Consider the following 18349-nt stretch of genomic DNA (forward strand, 5'->3'; position numbering starts at 1 on the left):
CCAGATGTCGCACCGGTGAAGTTAGGTTTATTTAAAGGTTAAAGAACTCGGTGGTGGTGGGGATGTTTTTTTGATCTTAGTTTACCGACTCCAACTCGCGACGCTGCTTGAGCTAATTCACCACGGCGCGCATGCCCCACCTTTGTATTCTTTCCGGGAAAGACGGACACCGCCACCAAGAATGGGACACGGCAGATGGAGGGAGCATGGGCGTAACACAAATACATTTAAAGGCCGGTCCTTATAAAGCGGCAGCTAAAAAAAAAAAAAAAAGTAATAAATATGAGATTTTATGAAACAATATAATGTGACGGATTACCACTTCAACTATTGGTCCGAATTGCACTTGGGCAGAAATGCTTGGGTCTGGTTTTGGTTTGCATCTGATCGGTATCAATTAGACGGGCGTATCGATGGAGGTGCGAAGTGGTTGCGTGGGCGTGGTTCTCTGTAGCACGGGAGAGGGAGAGAGACAGACGGTACCAAAAAAGATGGCTGGTTCCGAATCTGTCCAAATCCAGAAATCCTTGCCTTGCTGCGCGCTGTTCTCTTCACATGCCTCCGTCTCCCTCCTGCTCTCCGGCTTTTTTTTTTATTTTTATTTTTTTTTTTATTCCTCCACCCCATCACTCCTTCCCCTGCTTCCCATTTCGCCCGCTGCGCCTCTCGCCCTCCTCTCGTCTTCCTCCCCTCTCTTGCACCCTCTCTTTTCTCGCACACTCGGCTGAGCCCGTTACCATGACGCTGCGGCAACCCCCCCCCGCCCCGCCCCCCCCCCGCCGTTGCTTGTCAACACGCGGCATCTCATCGCTGCCGGAGTGGAATCCAGGGAGAGCATCTCCAGGCTGGAATCACGCCGACCTCAAAGTCGCCCGCGTTGAGAAAAGACTAGACATGTGCATCAACTCCACACGCTGTGAAACGCTGTCTTCCTTTTACACTACGGGTATATCTACCGACATATATCCAAGTTATTCTTTATCGTCTCTCAGCCTGTCACATTGCGACACAGTATTTTTGTCTAAATGAGTGATGAAGTACACGAGCGGAAATGCCTCACCGGGGGGGGGGGGGTGTGATGTATTAGGGCAGTGGTTCTCAACGTGGGGGGGGGGTGATTAATAGTGAAACGTCAGCGCTGTTGCCCCGACAGGACGCTGGCACAGTTCGAGGAGGTACGGCAATGACTGTTTGGATCCTAGTTCCGCCGTTATCTCTGTAGCTATGGTACAGACGCTCAGTCGCATCCGTCAACAGAAATCTTCTCGGATCGGGGCCCCGGAGACAAAGACCTTAAACGGGGCCCCGTGCACCGCTGTGTATCAGGGTCCCGGAGACTCGCTGTCCTTGGGGAAGTTTACTAGAGTTCCAACGTGGGATTCTTAACTCGGCCCAGCAGATGTTGTGATGTATTTTGCCATTATGTGAAATGTGAAATATTTCGTGGCGATAGTCCCCCCTGACCCGCCCCGCCCCGGGCGCATTCGCGTCTGAGTCAGGTCTGCTAAGCGGCGATGTTTCTGCTCCTCTCCGAGGTTTCTCTCGCTCCCTGGCTGCTGTCTTTCCTACACACAACAGTGAATTAATTACACATGCTGGAGCGCGGGGAACTTCCCTTTGTTATCAGATTGTGACCTCCATTCAAACCCTCGGGGAGGAGGCGGCAGCGGCGGCGGCGTCTGGCCAAAAATTGCAGACACGCTGTCATGCAGACACCCGGCGACCCTCGGCTAACCGGGCACATGGCAGTGGTTTCCTACGTCCTGGACAAATATAATGTCCACACAAAAGGCGCTCATGATAAATACTTACACCGTTGGGCCGATAGAAACACCAGGTGAAAGCAAACAGGAGGTACCCGGGCAACAGAGATGGGAAAATGATTTTAGCGTCATCCAGGTTCCCCGAGCACTACGAGCCGCCCCTTACGGGTTCGTCGGCACCTTGGAAGGAAATCCCTGCCCTGGAAACAGGTTTCCTTCCACGTGGCAGGCCAGGTGAGTGTTTGAATGCGGGGGAGATTTGCGATATAGGACCCATGGCCAAGAAATATACCTACAAGATATGATCATGACTATTCCCTGGCATTAAAATAAGATATCATTTTCTGAAGACATATATTGTAATATAATATATAAATATAATTAATGTAATATTTCATACAGCCCAATTGAACTTAAAATAATACCACCAACCATATTCCTGCCGTAGAAGTAATGACAGCAGCCCAATTCTCATTCCAATCCATTCAAAGTCATTTTCGCCTAGCAACCTAAAGCGCGCATTGAGCGCCGTGCACACGGTGTCCTATGTGAAGGCCCCTTATTCCATTCAAACCTCATGATATTTATCTATGTAGGCTACAAGGACGGGGCTTTGAAAGCACCATTCCTCTAGTCAACCATTAACCAGGCCGAGGAGAGTAATGAATGTCTGATTCATTTATTCACTGTGTGGGAAGTCTGGGAATAGGGTTCTATGTCCTGGGCGCGCGCGCGCGTGTGTGTGTGTGTGTGTGTGTGTGTGTGTGTGTGTGTGTGTGTGTGTGTGTGTGTGTGTGTGTGTGTGTCGCACCTTATTGGGCTGGTTCACATCGTAGCTGGTCAGGGAGCCCAACAGGTGTTGGAGGCCGGGGACGTTATCATCATTAATGGCATGGATGATGGCCTTCATCACAAATGAGTCTTCCTCATCCTGTATGGGAGGAGGAGGGGGGGAGGAGGAGGGAAAGATGCTTCCTGAGAAAACTGTCATGGTGGAAGACACTGTATCTGTGTCACGCACTCCATAAAACACTGTTCAAGCAGGGTATTGATGGCTTCCGGATTTTGCTTTCAGTTCGTCTCTCCGACTCTCACTTTGTCAATGTCTCGTGCACAACATGTTCATGTTTGAAGAACAGCAATCTGGTTTTTTTTTTGTTTTGCTATTGGTAGAACAAACCAACCAAACAAATAAATAAAGTGGAAAAACCCAGTGGAATGTGTCCGACTGTAATGACTAGGAATGCGTCCCAACATCCTCTGAAGGGAGTCGGTAGGAAAGCTCTGTGGACGCTCTGCTGCACAAAGCTATTCGAAAGAGAAGGAAGGGAGGAGGAGAGAGGGAAGGAGGGGAGAGGGAGAGAGAGAGAGAGGGGGGGGGAGAAGGAGAGAGAGAGGAGGGCAGAGGGTGAGAGAGAGAAGGAGGGAAGAGAGAGAGAGAGAAGGAGGGAAGAGGGAGAGAGAGAGAGAGAGAGAGGAAAAAGATAGAGAGGGCTGCTATGGGGCCGTCTCCAGCCAAGTGTAACAAACCAGCTGCATTCTGCGGCTGATCCTCTCCGTCGGAGTGTCATGTTCAGACCACAGCACCAGGCAGACATGGACGGTCAGAAGAGGAGGTGGAGATCTGCCAAGAAGTACCTACTCCAAGAAATATATACCCCAAGAAGTACCTACACCAAGAAATATATACCCCAAAAGGTACCTACACCAAGAAATATATACCCCAAGAGGTACCTACACCAAGAAATATATACCCCAACAGGTACCTTCATCGATATATATAGATCAAGAAGTACCTATACAAAGAAATACATACACCAAGAAGTCTATGCACCAAGAAATCCATGCACCAAGAAGATCCCAAGACCAAGAAATACAGTATATACATCAAGCAATGAATACACCAAGAAACATATACACCAAGAAGTCCCTACACCAAGAAATATATAAACCAAGAATTCCTTACACCAACAAACATATACAGGTACTCCTCACTTAACGACCGAGTTCCTACAACCAGGTCATTAAGTGAATTGGTTGTTAAGCGAGGACCCGTGTTATTGTGAACACTATTGTAGTGAATACTGACAGACTGCGGGAACGAGACTGATACTGAGAACGGTGTAAGGATGAGATGCTTGGCACCGAGACGGCATGCACGCCGTGGTATTGTACAATACAGACTGGTCAGAGAGATGAAGGAGAACAGGTAGGTCATCAAGTGAGGAGTACCTGTATACCAAGAAGTCCCTACGCCAAGAAACATGTACATCAAGAGGTCTCTACACCTAAAGAAAAAAGTCCATGCACCATGAAGCGCATCCACCAAGAAACACACACACACACACACACACACACACACACACACACACACACACACACACACACACACACACACACACACACACACACACACACACACACACACACACACACACACACACACACACACACACACGTCCCTACTAGGGTTACCACGGTTATGGGTGTTACACAACAGTGTTTTTTAATAGACATAAAAGCCATTTGGTTCATTTTCATGTATGAGCGCGGACGTTCATCAAATGAAATAACTAAGCGTGTGATCAATATTAAGTCTGACGCTACAAAAGTGAAAGTGAAACAATGTGCAGCACAGTCTGCTCATCACGGAAGGAGAGGAGGCTGTAGGAGACCTTAGATCAGGGACAGATCGGGACCTGTCTCCCTCCATCTGTAATTAGCGCCCGTGCATAACGGGGACACCCTGTGGCATGCCTAGTCCCCGCACCAATATGTCCCTACACCAAGATGTCCTTATGCCAAGAGGTTCCTACACTGACATGTCCCTACACCGAGATGTTCCTACGCCAAAATGTCCGTACGCTAAGATGTCCGTACGCTAAGATGTCCGTACGCCAAGACGTCCGTACGCCAAGATGTCCCTACGCCAAGAAGTCCCTACGCCAAGAAGTCCCTACGCTAAGAAGTCCGTACGCCAAGATGTCCGTACGCCAAGAAGTCTCTAGGCCAAGATGTCCCTAGGCCAAGATGTCCCTACGCCAAGATGTCCCTACGCCAAGATGTCCCTACGCCAAGATGTCCCTACACTAAGAAGTCCCTACACCAAGATGTCCCTACACCAAGATGTCCCTACACTAAGATGCCCTACACCAAGATGTCCCTACACTAAGCTGTCCCTACACCAAGATGTCCCTACGCCAAGATGTCCCTACGCCAAGACGTCCCAATGCCAAGACGTCCCAATGCCAAGACGTCCCTACGCCAAGACGTCCCTACGCCAAGACGTCCCTACGCCAAGACGTCCCTACGCCAAGCGGTCCGTACGCCAAGATGTCCCTACGCCAAGATGTCCCTACGCCAAGATGTCCCTACACCAAGATGTCCCTACACTAAGATGTCCCTACACTAAGCTGTCCCTACACTAAGAACTTACTTCATATAACTTTAGTTTTAATAATTTAATTTAGTAATAATAGTAATAATTTAGTTTTGCTCAACAGTGCATTTAATAGTCTGGGCAAGGTTCTCTGTGAAGTGAAGTGTCGAAACGCCCCTGGAAGGATGTTTAAATGGAGCAATTACACACATTGAAGGGAAACAAGTGCGTCAAGTTTGATCCAGCTCAACGCAGGCGACACAAAGAGGTTGCATGGCCTCCCCGCTACAGAAAGGGCTGAATTGATTTACAAGCTTTGGGGGTCGATCAAGTGTTTCTGATCGGGGGAGATGGAGAACTTCCCTCATCGATGAGGACAAAAACAACACACCGCCACGTAAAGACTCCTCCTGCAACTTGAGGCAGAACGTCCTTGATACTTTCGCTACCGCCGCTCATCTCATCTATGAACTGAGGAACTTTCCGTCTGAACCAGAGATAAAGAAGTAGAGAAGTAGCGATGGAGGAGATAAAGTATTTTATGAGTCAGCTGGCCTGGCAGCAAGGTGTGAGGTCAGATTTTCTTTTTCTCCCCCAACACGGTTTTTATTAGTCAGACACCGACTCTTTGGCTTAAAGGTAAAAGCTGCCCACTCAGGTTCATAGAGTACATCGACACAAACCTGCATTTGGATGCAGTTGTTCTTTAAGAGCGAAAAGCCCGTTAATTCAACCTTCCTCTCGAGGCCATTAAATGGAGCCGGGCAACCAGAAATGATCACAGTAAATCTCATGTACAATACAATCTGTACTACAGCCCCGTTAAAGGAAAACTCAAAAACGCTATTTTCGCCACACAACGGGGCGATCGAAAATAAAATATATGAATTAATGAATAAATCTGATGCCGGCGGCACCGATGGCTTCCAAAAGAATACAATTAAAAAAGAAAATACCGGAGCCTTCCTTTCACGCAGGGCTTTACTGCTACCGTCAAATCCCATGCCAGCCTCGTTTCCGGTTTCTTACCAGCGTGTCGTCGCTCCTCGCCACGCTGATGTTGCTGCGCGACAGGAAGGAACGCGACAGGCGGTTGCACAAGGAGATGAGCCGGACGGATTGCTGCGAGCGAGAGAGAGAGAACAGGGGTTGGCGAATATCAACCTCAACGAAAAAAATCAGTTCAGGTTAAGGTGTGAGAGACAGGGGGATATGGGAGGGGGGGGCCTCGATCTTTCTGCTCCATTTTCTCCCTGACGACACACATTTGGTTTTCTGGCCGGGGGGGGGATCCAATTGAACTGAATAGAATTGTCATTCTGGGAATGTTGGGAAGCTCTTACTTTCCATTTTCTCCGCGCTGCAAACTTCTTAAACTTCTCCATGTTGACAGCCGACTCCTTCCGGCTGAGCGCCTGCTGTGTGTCTTTTGGCTGAGCGAATGGAAACATCGATTTATTTGTTGTTTGGTGGCTATAGACGCTCACCAACTGTAGACGGGAGGAGGATCTTCAGCACCCACAAATTAAGATACCAAATAATAGATATTTATACCGTGCAGGCCGAGAAAAACCCATCAATGCCCCACTATGTAAATTAACTGTGTTTACATGAACACATCGTTCCCTTAATGAATTCATACATTGATCAACCAAGTGAAGACACGACATCATGACATAAGATGGAAGCCACACCTTGATCCAGGGGTGCTGCAGGCTGTCCTTGATGGTCATTCTCTTCCTGGAAGCACAGGAGGCACGAACGCAGCGTGAGGACAAGAGGCTGAATTATTCACCCACAACAGAGGAACACGGGCCGCATTCACAGCCTCCGGGACTTCTACACCTAGATGACCACGTCGTCTGACGTGTGCCTTTCCATAAACGTACGGTTTGGGTCACAATTATTCACTAAAATGTAGCAAAGGCCTACAGTTTTACTACGAACAACAATCAATATATAGTATACAAATATATATATATATATACTGTACATATGTTTCTCAATCAATATATAAAATATACTGTATATTGATTATTGATAATATATAGATAATATATAGATAATAATATATAGAATATATATTGATTATATAGAATATAACATGGCTCATAAGTACAGTAAACATGCTTTTAGCAATTTCTGGAGTGAAAAATGATGAAAGCGGTTGGCTTCCTTTACACAAGCTGTCGCTTCTCTTCCAAGAACCGGGTCTCAACTTCATTACCAGGGAAACAGGACAGATGAATGGAGAACAACGTTAGCACACAGTCACTTCTTCTTCACCATCACTGTTTGACCCAACTCGGGGAATTCAGACGGACGGATCCATTCGAATGAGAGCGGAGTTACGGGTATTCCCCTACTTACTATTCAAATGAAACACGACGTGTGTGTGTCAAAAAGCAGGACGTGGCACATTTAAACTCTGATCTTTCCGCTGTTTGATGGCGTCCCGCTTTAGGTTTTAGTCGCTCGAGGCGTTCAATAGATCAATAAGGAAACAAGACATTTACAAGTACAAGCAGACCTCCAGGGGCACGGTGAGGCTTTGAACCCGCGCAAAGGTGGTCTTGGTACATCGTCTGGCTGCAGAATACAAACTAGTTCCTGCTGCCTTCTTACTTAAGACCCTTTCACGATAATAATTATGACGCACTTTCAATTATTCACCCCCAGTTCCCACCTCCTCTTCAGTGTTTCTTCTGAAAGAACAAGTACCATGTAGGAACCTACTTTAAAGCCCCTGGAACGGCCTCTAATGAATGCATCTGCTCCGCCTTTATCCCACTATAGCCTCCCAAATGACGGTCTGGAGCTTGTCAGGGAATTATTTTTGGGGGGCAGGTGGGATTCGCGTTCGATCTTTTGATTTTCAGATCTGAGACCAGCGCAGAAGGCCAGCATGGCAGGCGTCCATTAAATGGTTTGCATAAGGGCGATTATTACCAGTCTCAGCCAAACAAGATTACAGCGATGACCTCTTGAGGGTGGAAAAACATTATATATATATATATATATATATATATATATACATATACACACACACACACACATAGTGCATATGTATAAACTCAGCAGTTTTGACATTATACAAACAAAATCAATTTCTCAGATGATGATCCTTTGCATTTAAAAAAATATATCATTGTTATTAATTATATGACATTATTGTTAATAATGACAATAACACCAACCACAATAATAATAAAAATAAAAATGATATATTGGTGATGAACTACATGGTGGTTAAAAAGCCATGCCAGCCAAGCTCTCCAAAGGGGAAGACGAATGACATAGCGGTAAATGCACGTCCTTGGAAACAGTCTGCAAATGTCTAATTCAGGGCCGAGGCAAAATCAACAGGAAAAAGACGGTCATTTATAGAGAGAAAAAAAACAAATGGATATAAACTCTGAATAACCGCCGAAGCTTAATGTTCTGCATCCGTTTAACAGGCAAGCAAAGAGTGAAGTAGTTTGCCGTACTTTGGGTCCTTGATGAGCAGCCGAGCGATGAAGTCCTTGGCCAGGACGCTGGTGCTGCTGAAGAACTCGTCGTCAAAGGAGTAGTCGACGGCCGAGACGTTGGCCAGCGTCTCCTGCTTGTTGTCGCCCAGGAAGGGAGACGCGCCGCTCAGCCTGGAGGAGAGGGGGGCGGACAAGGGTCAGGGGTTCCAAAACAGTGACCGTGATGGTGCTTTTGCACAAGTTCTCTACTGCATTTACTGCGGTGGTGGCCAACCTCCGGCCCGGGGCCCGCCTGTGGCCCGTAGAACCTTGCTGTGCGGCCATCCAACTGATGTTAAAGAATTTAAGATTCATTCACAATCCATTGATTAAAGTTTTTTTATTTATTTATTTATATATATATAATTTCATTTTTATTTGCCCCCTTTGGCAACCACTTTTTAACATAAAAAATAGGGATTGCAAACATCAAAACGTGCACCCCAAAATACCTGAATAAGTTGGAATTACTGATTTAAATATGGCCGTTACAGTCGGAGCCACATGGCCGCAGGCGCGTCGGTGCGTTTACTCACGCGTGCACAGGCACCTGTTTGAGAGACGACGGCGAAGCAAATTAAGTTGTTTGACTGTGGGGTGAAAAGTTCCACTGCCGTGTCAACACCACAAACGAATGTGCAAACTGATCCAACTGATAAAGAACCAGATGAACCTGAATGGGGAAAAAAAAAAAAAAACTAAAAGGAAATTTGCCAAGTCTTGGGAGGCCGATCTGGTTTGGTGCGGCTGACAAGCCACAGGGCCGATCAGGAGAGCAGGAGGTAACACTTGCTGTTTTAACATATTATAGGATAATTTACAGTCACATGTTGGAGATTAACGTCCGTATGTTATATAGTGGGGCTGTACCCGGTCGGATTTGGCGGTTCAATATGAAGATTCGACAAATCCTTCCTTTCTAAATTGTATTTATTTTCTTTCCAGTTCAGGGCCGCACTCCTATATCGTTCAACACTTTTAATTTTAATTCTTTATCCGCACGAGAGAACGACACCACCTCGGATCGATTACCCAGTGGACTCGTTCTCTGATCTGATAGTGGACCTCAGCCGCTGATCTGATAGTGGACCTCAGCCGCTGATCTGATAGTGGACCTCAGCCGCGGACACGGCTCTGGATCTCCGGTTGAAAGTGCTCCAAGGCAGGAAGCGACGCTGCGTTCACGGATCGGAAAACTGCATAGCATCTTAATTGCTCAAAATGTAAGGTGACTTGAAATGGCAACCACGTTTTCAGTTTCGGCAACCAAAAGCTGATACCTGGTTGCCAACCTGGCAACCACTTTTGAAAGTTAGTTAGTTGAGCCCTGATGTGTGTTTTCTGTGTGTATGTAATTTATTCATAACAACACTTATTTTCTTTCTTTATGATCATATTGGTCACATACTGTAGGTTACTTAGACTGTATATTAAGCTTTATATTATCCCATTATGGGATATGCTAGTAGTTACTCTGAGGGCTGCAGAAGGTTCAAACCGGTTTGGCCCCCGCTGATGTACGGCCTGTATATTTTTAAATTAAATTTCTGAAAAACACACGGCCAACATAGTTTAAAATATACATTCAATGCTTCACCCTCGTCATCCAATGACTTTGCTTTGAGTGGAGGCGGCGCTGATCGGCTTCAGTGCCGTGCGTCAACTCAAAACTTCTAGTCGCCGGAGATCAGATCAGGGGAGCGGCGAAGTGCCGGCAGCGAGCCGAGGAGTCAAACACTACGTCTGGGGAGAATCCAGCTGGACGGCTCTCAATCCACTTAACTGCCACGAGCGTTTGATTGGGATTTGCGCGCGCGCGCGCGCACACACACACACACACACACACACACACACACACACACACACACACACACACACACACACACACACACACACACACACACACACACACACACACACACACACACACACACACGGGTGATTTAGCTCGATAAGAAAGATAAGGAGCTTGGAACAGAAATGGACCCGTAAAGCAAACAAATGAGCAAAAGTAGGAAAAGTTGCACGTCAGACACATCCAGACTTACTGGCATGGAACCAGCGAACTGAGACCCGCCCGACAAACAAAGAACAGGTAATTAAGGCTCGTAAGAAAAGAAGGAATAAGAGGAGCCTCGTAAAATATGTGTCAAGTGATGTCTTTAAAAAAGGTTGTTAAAATACAAATTGGATTTTATAAAGACAACACTGCACTTCATGAAATCTACTGAAGAGTCTTTTTTTGGGGGAGGAAAAAAAAAGTTGCTCAATGCTCAAAACGTTCTAAGTCTATTAAGTTATTTGTCCATTCTAAGTCCTTTGCAATGCCTTCCAACCCATTTCTCATTTCTTACAGTAATGTCCATGCACATAGTGGGAGAAGGACGTATTTAGATCTAACTTATTCAGATAAAATTAAGAGGAACTTTCATGCACAGAGTCAGGGAAAAGGTTGGTGATGAATGCTGAAGTAAAAAAAACAAAAAAACAACCATCTTCCCTCACCAACAACAGTGCATGAACAGTTCAGGGTTTATTTTTCACCTTTCCAGGCTCAATGAGAGCTGTGTGGGTGGACAGCGGGTAATAAGTGTGTGTGTGTGTATGTGTGTGTGTGTGTGTGCATGCACAAAAGGTACAGTATGTTGGTAAGGAACAGAATAGAGACTAAAACCATTCACACGCACAGGCGCACACACAGGCACACATACACACACACCGGCCAAAATGTCCTCATTTCCCAAAATGTCCTCACACAAAAGCTCATACTGGTCCTCACAAGAAGAGTAATACAAACACACGCACAGAACTAAACAATTGTTAAAAAAAAAAAAAGTGAGGACCAGCTAAAATGTCCTGTTTTCCTCCATAAAAAGGTTAAAAACCTCATACTGCCCCACACACACACACACACACACACACACACACACACACACACACACACACACACACACACACACACACACACACACACACACACACACACACACACACACACACACACACACACACACACACACACACACACCAGCTTCTGTGACTCCTTGAGTGGCCCGTTGAGTGGGGTGCCATCAGGGCCGAGGAGCGGCTATTAACCTCTCCACGTCCTCACAGCGTCATGACCTAATGACACACTCTGCTTTAATGAGCCAACGATTGAACATCGATACAGCTCCGTCCCCACGGGGGGGGGCAAAAATGCTTTCCCACATGATTATCCATCATCATTAGTGACATTCCAGGTACTTACAGTATGTAGGTTATCACACCAACACTCCTAGAGAGAGAGAGAGAGAGCAGTTATGAAATTCTTCACCAATCTGTCGTCAGAATCTGAAGCATTTAAAAAAGCAATTACACGGCGGTTAGATCCGGTCGAGTACTTTGATTGGTTGGACCGCGTGCATCACCAGGCTTTATGGCCGCGTCGACTCCACCATTAAATGTTTATTGGGACATTCTACGTTCATTCACAATTAATGATGGAGCAGGGGCGGATACATTTCCCAAAGTTACATTTTGAGCCAAATTACGAATGGACACCAATGGAAACGTACAAATCATAGAAAAATTTAAATAAAAATAAAAAGTGTGTGAGGGTGGGGTGTTGGTGGGACCTCATGAGTCCATTCGATTGTAATACAATTCGATATTGATGAGATTGCTCACGAGACGATTTTAAATAGATATATTGACATTTTATACATAATGAGAATTCCTATCAACTTTTCAGCCGATCATCCGATGTGCATCACACAAATATTTCACAGAACAAATTCGCTCTCATACAGAAATGTTTATATTAATTTGGGATTAATTATTAATTATGGTGGTAGTCAAACGATTGCATATTTTCCAAAAAGATTATCGATATTACCATTTTCAAAATCAATTCAGAAATTTAAACAATGGAAGGGAATTTCATCCAACTATTTATTATGTAACCCTGCCCAAATACAAACGTTACAGAGCAGCTGCTTGGCAACACGTTGTTTATGTGCGTTGTTAGGGGAATCCCAGCGGAACTCTTTAATGTTGGCGGAGCTTGACAAACGACTGAAATCCTAATCTCTGGTCTCATTACTTCGAAGGATGACGTTGTTTCTGGAACTGTTGCATGAAATAGAGACCACGCCCCCCGGGGGGAAGTGGAAATATTTGGATTTATGTGTCTGTGTTAACTCACCACATGTCTGCCTCCAACCCCAAGGGCTCGTAGTTGACCACCTCTGGTGCTGCAAAGCAAACGCAGAATTTATTCCAATAGTTTTAAGAGTAAACAGTGACACACACACACACACACACACACACACACACACACACACACACACACACACACACACACACACACACACACACACACACACACACACACACACACACACACACACACACACACACACACACACACACACACCATTTCAATGCATCACATTTTAACGCCAAATTTATCAGTGCTATTTGGTGTTGTTTAAGTTACATTTTTATCGAATTATCCTTCTTAAAAATGTTTGGTTGGATTCAGCATTGTTCACCGCACCAATTTACGAATTTTTAACACATGCTAGAGTCAAGAAAGACAGAGTGAAATGAATTTAATAAACCTAACTGTGAGCATTTGTATTCATTACAAGCGATCATCTCCAGCCCAAAGAGAAACCTCTAATCCTGGAAGAACAACCACTGAATTCAAGGGTAGAGTTTGAGGTGAAAAGATTTGATGTTGTGTGTTGTCCAGTTAAAGCCAGCCTGGGCTGCTGGCCATGTCTGGATCTTTATTTAGACCAGTGTCTCCCAGTGTCTCACAGTGTCGCTGCTGGACTGGGCACTGGACCCAGTTTGGTTTTTGGCTGGAATGGCTGGGAAGTGACGCAGGTGGGGGCTGGCAGAGATGGAGAGTGTAAAGTTATGTGTGCGCGCGCACGTGTGTGGGTGTGGTTGTTTGTGTGTGTCGCAGGTTATAAAACTACCTCTTAATTCCTGTGTCACAGCTGTTTGCAGTCCACACAATAGACATATTATAGGGTTGATGCCAGAAACGGATAGGCATGCTGTGTGTGTGTGTGCGTGTGTGTGTGTGTGTGTGTTTGGGGGGGGGGTATGGAAGGTTAAGCACATTAGAATTTCGCAGGTGCCTGTGTAAATGAATTACCATTTCCAAATAAGAATCATATGTCTTCACCTTGCTTTAAATAAGGCTTCCAAGCTCCATTTTCCTTAAAGAAAATGTGATTAACTATAATTCATCTGACAGGTTGAATCCATGCAAATGAAACACAAAAGTGGAAGGCTTCCTGTTCTTCTGGAAATCAAAATCCAGAAATCGATTCCGGATACTAGGATCTTCCCAGAAGCAGAAAAAACAATCCGCAAAACAGGTTGCAACAGCAGCAGATTTCCGTTTCTCCTCCAATGATCAGCCGCACCTTGTTAAGCCACCGTGTAATGTGAGACAGGGATTTACGGCGACAGAGGGAGCGCGGGGTTTGGAGACTCATGAGATTATCTCTTTAAATTCCCTCCAGGAAGCAGAGAAGCTGCAGGAGGCAGGGCGGTCGTTTAGAGAGAACAATGCAATTAACCAGATTAAGGAAAACACACATACACAAAAAAAAAAAATGTGTCGTCCCTTTTAAATTCATCTCTTTTGTGAAGGTTGATCTCCCTGGGATTTATGTCATATCTCTGTAGTATTTATGTTTATTGAGGTTCACTGTTATATTCCATGAATAAGGACCGTATATTATCTTTTATTTATTACATATTTATTTTTATATTTTATTGTTTTTTTCCTCTTATATTTGCCGTCTATCATTAGGCTTAGTGTATATTGTTTACAGTTGGGTAAGTTTTATTGCATATTTTCCAATTTTTCTATATATTGACATTTTCCTTTTATTCAATTGCTTTATTATTATGCCTAATGTTTTGATATGAGCTCTGGGGAAAATGCAATTTCCCCACACACACACACACACACACACACACACACACACACACACACACACACACGCACACACACACACACACACACACACACACACACACACACACACACACACACACACACACACACACACACACACACACACACACTGACCTACAAACTCTGGAGTGCCAAAAATGTTTTTGAAATCGTTGCCGAAGTCGATCTTGTGCGCCAGACCGAAGTCAATGAGCTTGATGCGCGGGTGAGGCACCATCCGGTTCAGAAGCATGATGTTCTCAGGCTGCAGGACAGAAAGAGAAAGCGTAAATGAGAGAGAGAGAGAGAAAGGTGAAAATGGTGAGGAGAGGGATAATAAGAAAGATAGATGGAACCCCATCAATATCTTTCTTATTATCCCTCCTTGCCGACGTCACCCTGTCATATTTGTCTATATGGACCTTCTGGAATGGATCAAATTCACTGAAAACTTCAGAGGAATCCCGTGAAAAAAATTCCCATCATCAGAGCGGCCAAACGTTTCACTGTAATGCAGTCGACAAAAATCAGCCCGCGTTTGAGAAACCCAAGTTCCACCAGTTTGCGTTAATTGCTTTTGTTGCGCGACTATTAGTGTAATTACGGTACTATCGATATCACTGTGATACAGAGAGATGGACGGAAAACTTTCCTCACTAGGCGTGGTTAAATGAGTCAGCTGGATCCCCGTCAAGTCCGACACTCCGCCTCAGGCATCAAGAGATTGTTTCCAGACTTTTTGACTAGGGCCCGCCAACCTCCCAAATCCCCATCTAACCCCGTGTACATGTACGTGTAAACAAGGAAACAAGGACCCCAAAATCCCCAGCGCGCTGGCAGGAAGGACGTCCATCAGCGGTGGAAATCTCATGCAAATGAGGAGTGAAAAAGCTCTCGAGGAAGTGGATGAATGGAAGGAAGGCCGAGAGGCAGCGGGACAACAAAACCTGGCATTCCTCAAGACCTGGAGTCTACCTACGCTGCCAGTTCGGTCCAGAAAGGAGATTTGGGGGGGGGGGGTAGTCATGGCAACAGGAACTTGTGTGGAAATCAACTCCAAAATAAATAACAAATGCAACCGTGCTTTCAGCGTTTTAACTCTGTCTCTATGGAGCAATCGCAACATATTGGATCATTATGAAAACTCATTTTTTGAGGTTTTATCGGTCTATTTATGAAGCCGATATTATTATAATTATAGGCCTTTTATTATAGGGCCCAGGGGCAGAACCCAGGGTTTTGTTCGCTTTTGTTTTGGGGTTTTTTTTTTGAGAGAAAGGGGACACGGGGAGGCACAGCGGAGCACAGATTGCGGGAATGAAAGCGATCATGTCATTTTGGAACCCACTTCGACTAACGAGCGTCAGGGGCAGGTAGGCCGCCTACTGTAAATGACCAATATCTAGAATGTTTTGAAAAATTGGCACGGCGGCCATCAGTTCATCAAGTACTCACCACTCTTTGAAGGGCACTCAGCTGGCCTGGCGCCCCGCTTAGTCATCCACAATGCACCCTGTCCAACTTCTTTGCCCGGTCGTTTACAATTGATAACATGACCGATCCGCTCAGCCTATCCTGTCCCATTGTGCTCCTCAGATAATTTTTAATTGGTTTCCGTTGGAGAATGATCGCTAGCGACAGTGACAGGATTCTTCTCTGCTGACAAGAGACTGATGACGTACGGATTGATGACGATTAAGGCAGCATGTATTACCCGGCATACATTTGGAAGCGATTCACTCGTACATCTGCATGTTGTAAGGGTAACTGTGAGAATACAAATAAGACAACTACTCATGTAACACAACATTTCATAGTTATTTAATTAATTTCATGGTTTTATTTGAGTCATTACTCAACTTGTTGTCAATTTACCACCAACTGTGACCTTAATACTTATGTGGTAGTATACACCTATCAGCCCCAACATTAAAACCCACTACTGACAACCACTAATATTGTGTAGCTCCACCTCGTGCCGCCAAAACAGCTCTGACCCGTGGAGGCATGGACTCCACCTCTGAAGGTGTCCTGTGGTATCTGGCACCAAGACGTTTGCAGCAGATCCTTTAAGTCCTGGAAGTTGTGAGGTGGGGTCTCCATGGATCGGGCTTGTTGTTCCAGCACATCCCACAGATTCCCCATCGGATCGGTCCCTAACCCCGCCCATCCACATGATGTAGAAGAAAACGTGATTCATCAGACCAGGCCACCTTCTTCCAATGCTCCATGGTCCAGTTCTGACGCTCACGTGCCCATTGTAGGTGCTTTCAGTGGTGGACAGGGGTCAGCATGGGCACTCTGACCGGTCTGCGGCTACACAACACAAGCTGTGATGCACTGTGTGTTCTGACACCTTTCTATTATAGCAGCATTAACATTTTCACCAATTTGTGCTACAGTAGCTCTTCTGTGGGATCGGACCAGACAGGCTAGACTTTGCTACACACGCGCATCAATGAGCCATGGGCGCCCATGACCCTGTCGCTGGTTCGCCGTAGTCCTTCCCTGCACCACTTTTGGTAGGCACTAACCACTGCATACCAGGATGTCTGTTCACTTGCTGCCTTATATATCCCACCCCACTATTGGAACAAGATGAGCATTGTTATTCACTTCACCAGTCAGTGGTTTTAATGTTGTGGCTGATTGGTCTATATACAATTGACTGCATTGAGTGAAAGTATGGTAATGCTTAAAGTCCCTGTAAAGCAAAAATAAACATGTGTTCTGAGTTTGTCACACCACAGAAAAAAAGTGTTATTAACCACAAAGCCAAATTGTTCCGTCTCCATGCCTAATGTGCAATGCTCAATTTGCGCCCCTGTCTCCCTCTGCATTCTTCCTGCGGGTGCTCGACCTTCTTCGTGGGTGCTCGGGCCTGGAAGCACCCACGGGATCGACCCCAAGACTCTGCATGATGGCCACGGTCTCCCTGAAGACGCCTTTTACTCTCGGTGTTTATTCCCAAAACAGCGTTTTAACCAAAACGCCAGACTGTTATCTTATGTCACCACCGATGCTCCGATCTGGTCTTTATATGGTGTTAGGGGAGGGGCCATACCAAGTAAGACCGCAGTACGTCATCGAGTCATGCGGAAAATCAGGACCACATAAAATGGTGAGAAACAGTTTGACGGCCTAACTCCACAATTCAGTACGACATCGTTCAGCCCTTTCACATGTTTTCAGCAATGATTTTCTAACATTCATAACGTGTTCAAGAACAAATCACTCAATTCACTTTACAGGGACTTTAAAGGTGACATCGTATCAGCACTCAAACCAATTCCGTTGGACACTTTAATACATGTCAAGGGCCCGCGCATCCTGAACAAAGGTCGTGTCTCGGGCCCCTGGGAGTCCTGGCCTGCCCGCCCGGCCCAACCCCCAGCGCCTCCATAAGCACCGCCCCTGAAGTGTATCCAGTTGGCCAACCTTATGCTTCACAGCAGCTCAACAGTCAGTTATCTGTTTTTATGCCTATTGTGTTCAAATCTTGTTACTTTGTTACTGATTTTACCTAAATTTGTATGTTGTGTCACTTCTCTGCGAAGCACTTTGTTACTTTGTCTTTTAAAATTACATTATGTCGTTTTTCAAACGCTTTTAAGAAGCGCTACATGTGTGCTAAATATTGTAGGCAAAACAAAACGCTTATTGTACTCCCACTGTGCCCTCCTTGAGCTAAAAGAAGAGGAGGTAAATCTAAGCCTGTCGTGTAGGGTATAAT

The 18349-nt window shown here is 45.5% G+C and overlaps 1 protein-coding gene across 1 annotated transcript in view; it reads right to left on the reverse strand.

The window, feature by feature from the left end:
* Positions 1–18349, reverse strand: part of dapk1 (death-associated protein kinase 1) — a gene marked incomplete at its 5' end in the record, with an annotated part of 69052 nt that overhangs the window by 21323 nt on the left and 29380 nt on the right. The window contains 8 exons of the mRNA XM_080004056.1: positions 2575–2694; positions 6172–6264; positions 6486–6575; positions 6837–6882; positions 8631–8783; positions 11902–11928; positions 12838–12886; positions 14752–14881. Of these exons, the coding sequence (XP_079860182.1) occupies positions 2575–2694; positions 6172–6264; positions 6486–6575; positions 6837–6882; positions 8631–8783; positions 11902–11928; positions 12838–12886; positions 14752–14881 (708 nt within the window). The remainder of the gene's footprint in view (positions 1–2574; positions 2695–6171; positions 6265–6485; positions 6576–6836; positions 6883–8630; positions 8784–11901; positions 11929–12837; positions 12887–14751; positions 14882–18349) is intronic.

This window comes from Zeus faber (genome assembly GCF_960531495.2).
Source record: "Zeus faber genome assembly, chromosome: 7".
Lineage (NCBI taxonomy): Eukaryota > Metazoa > Chordata > Actinopteri > Zeiformes > Zeidae > Zeus > Zeus faber.